At 50.2% G+C, this 2,452-nt stretch overlaps 2 protein-coding genes across 2 annotated transcripts in view; one reads left to right on the top strand and one right to left on the bottom strand.

Annotated features, from left to right (window-relative positions):
- PSMA5 (proteasome subunit alpha 5) overlaps positions 1 to 2,030 on the bottom strand; it is an 8,956-nt gene extending 6,926 nt beyond the window's left edge. The window contains exons 1-2 of the mRNA XM_008638007.2: positions 1,928 to 2,030; positions 159 to 285 (exon numbers count right to left, since the gene is read on the bottom strand). Of these exons, the coding sequence (XP_008636229.1) occupies positions 159 to 207 (49 nt within the window). The 5' untranslated portion in view covers positions 208 to 285; positions 1,928 to 2,030. The remainder of the gene's footprint in view (positions 1 to 158; positions 286 to 1,927) is intronic.
- Positions 2,031 to 2,127: 97 nt separating this feature from the next.
- Positions 2,128 to 2,452, top strand: part of SYPL2 (synaptophysin like 2) — a 7,183-nt gene continuing 6,858 nt past the window's right edge. Inside the window, exon 1 of the mRNA XM_017739802.1 lies at positions 2,128 to 2,166. Coding sequence (XP_017595291.1) covers positions 2,128 to 2,166 — 39 coding nt within the window. The remainder of the gene's footprint in view (positions 2,167 to 2,452) is intronic.

Raw genomic sequence — 2,452 nt, 5'->3', positions numbered from 1 at the left:
CCTGCTCCAGGCAGAACTGCCTGCAGGGACAGCTCATCCCAAAACACGACTTCCCGAATTCCCATAGCACAGACTCTTATTATAAATAATTCACAGTTTTAAGGGTGCTCCCAGAGCTGACCCAGAGGGACCCCCAAGGCTGAATCCCTTCTCTGTACCAATGTGGGAGTCAATCTCCACGATCTTCTCGATGCTGCTGGGCTCCATGAGGGGAGATGTGATCCTCTTCTCCACAGCCAGGCAAACTCCCTCTGAGGTCTGGATCCCGATGGCTGTGGAGCCAAGCTGGAAAACACCACCACAGGCTCCAGCTCAATGGTAATTCTGACTTATCTGCAGGTGTGTTGGTTTGGATTCAATTGCATCACCCACACACAAACCCACTCTGGCTTTGCATGGTGGATTTTAAAGCTTATTCCTTGAAGGAGGGAATGGGGAAGGTGAAATCCATGTGATTCCCATGAGAACCCAGTGGGGCTGCTGCACATCCTTCATCTTTCAAGCAACAGCAGTTTGTGGAGCCTGGTGAGTGTAAAAGGCCCTGGGAATTCTCCTCTGCCAGAGGGAAAGAAGAGTTTAAAGGGCGAGAGGATTTCCCACGTCAGTACAAATCCTGCTGCACCTCGGGCTTGGGCACTTGGCTTTCCATAAGCTCCTGTTCTCTCCAGAGTCCCAGGCAGTCAGTTCTACCCAGGGACTGCAGGACACCTCAGTGGCACCACGGCCACAAGCAAAGGGACAGATCTCAGGGGCTCCTGGCAGTCCTTGTCTGGATCCTGCCATGATCCTGCCTTGATCCCACCCATTCCTTCCTGGATCCCGCCTTGATCCCATCAGCCCCTGCCTTGATCCCACCTCAATTGCACCAGCTCTCACCTTGATCCCACAAATCCCTGCCTTGAAGAACCCCTTCTTTGATCCCACTTTGATCCCACCAACCCTTACCTTGATCCTATTTAATCCCACCAAGCCCCACATTGGTCCCCACCCTAATCCCGCCAGCTCCTAAACTCGATCCTTGATCCCACCAACAATTACCCTCATCCCACTTTGATCCCACCAGCCCCTGCCTTGATCCCACCTTGCTCCCAGCACTCACAGCTTTTCCCCACCATGGAACTTCCTGGCATGATCAGCTGCAGTGTGCAGTGCTAACAGCTCCCAACATCCACTTCAAGACACAGGCTTTAGTTCTAACCCCAAGATTCCCTGGAAAGCTGCACCTACAGTCACAGGTCTTGGCAGGAGATGTGTTTTAATTTATGAAGCCAGCATGGTCACCAACATCCTCCTGGGAGCTTTAATTCCCTAGTCCTTGATACTTTTAATACTTTTTCTGTTACATTATTACTTTATTCCTCTTTTCAGTGCTCCAAAGAGCTAAAGCAACACAGAAAAGATGAAGCCAGGACCCTTCTCCCCAATCCAAACACCTCAGAGCTTTTTCCCTTCATAACTTGACTTGCTTCTTCCAAATTTAAGCCATTACCAATCAACATCCACATTCTATAAATACAATAAACAGGAATATTTATCAATTAAGGACATTTATCAATTAAGGATATTTTAATCCCCATTTACCAATTAAGGATACTTAAACCCCATTTGGCCCTGCAAAGGTGGGTTTGCTCATAACAATCTCCAGATTTTAAATCCACCCAAGAAGCCTTTTAGGTTTGATTTGGGGAAAAACAGCTTCGGATTGGGTTTGGTTTGGGGATAAATCACTTGGTAGGACAGGGGATGGAACATTCCACTGAATTTTGGGGAAAATCAATGGGTTTTGGTTCTTAGTGACCCATAAAAGATCAGAGCTGTGGGATGTTTGGCTGGAGGAAACAGGCACAGCCTGGATCAGTCCTGACCAACCCATACCTGGGGTTTGAAGGAGCCCTAAATGTCACAGTTTGGAAACGTTTTAACGTACCTTTATGGCCTCGATGGCATATTCCACCTGGAAGAGCCTCCCCTCTGGAGAGAACGTGTTCACACCCCTGCAAGGACAACACAGACAGAGTGAGAGGGGCAGGAAACCAAAGGAATGCAAGTCCTGGGCACAGGTAGCACAGGTGGGGCAGGGGGATGTGTCCCCCTCAGCACCGAACACCCACAGGGGCTGGATTCGGGATGTTCATGGAAAGGAAAATCCAGCAGGTCAAGGGACAGGTGAGAAGCAGGTGGGGTGTCACATCACACTCTGGGTGCTGGAAGCCTTTGGAATCCAGAGGGTGCACCACGAGCCAGAAAGGTTTTGTTTCCCCATGGAATCCTCGAGGTTGGAGAAGTCCCCTGAGATCGTCGAGTCCAACCGTTCCCCCAGCACGGCCAAGGCCAGCACTAACCCATGTCCCCAAGTGCCACATCCACGTGCTTTTTTGAGCCTTTCCAGGGATGAGGACTCCACCTCTGCCCTGAGCAGCCTGTGTCAGGGCTGGATAGCCCTTCCCCTGAA

This window comes from Corvus brachyrhynchos, unplaced genomic scaffold, assembly GCF_000691975.1.
Source record: "Corvus brachyrhynchos isolate BGI_N302 unplaced genomic scaffold, ASM69197v1 scaffold67, whole genome shotgun sequence".
Taxonomy (NCBI): Eukaryota; Metazoa; Chordata; class Aves; order Passeriformes; family Corvidae; genus Corvus; species Corvus brachyrhynchos.
This window is presented reverse-complemented; position numbering and strand designations above follow the sequence as displayed.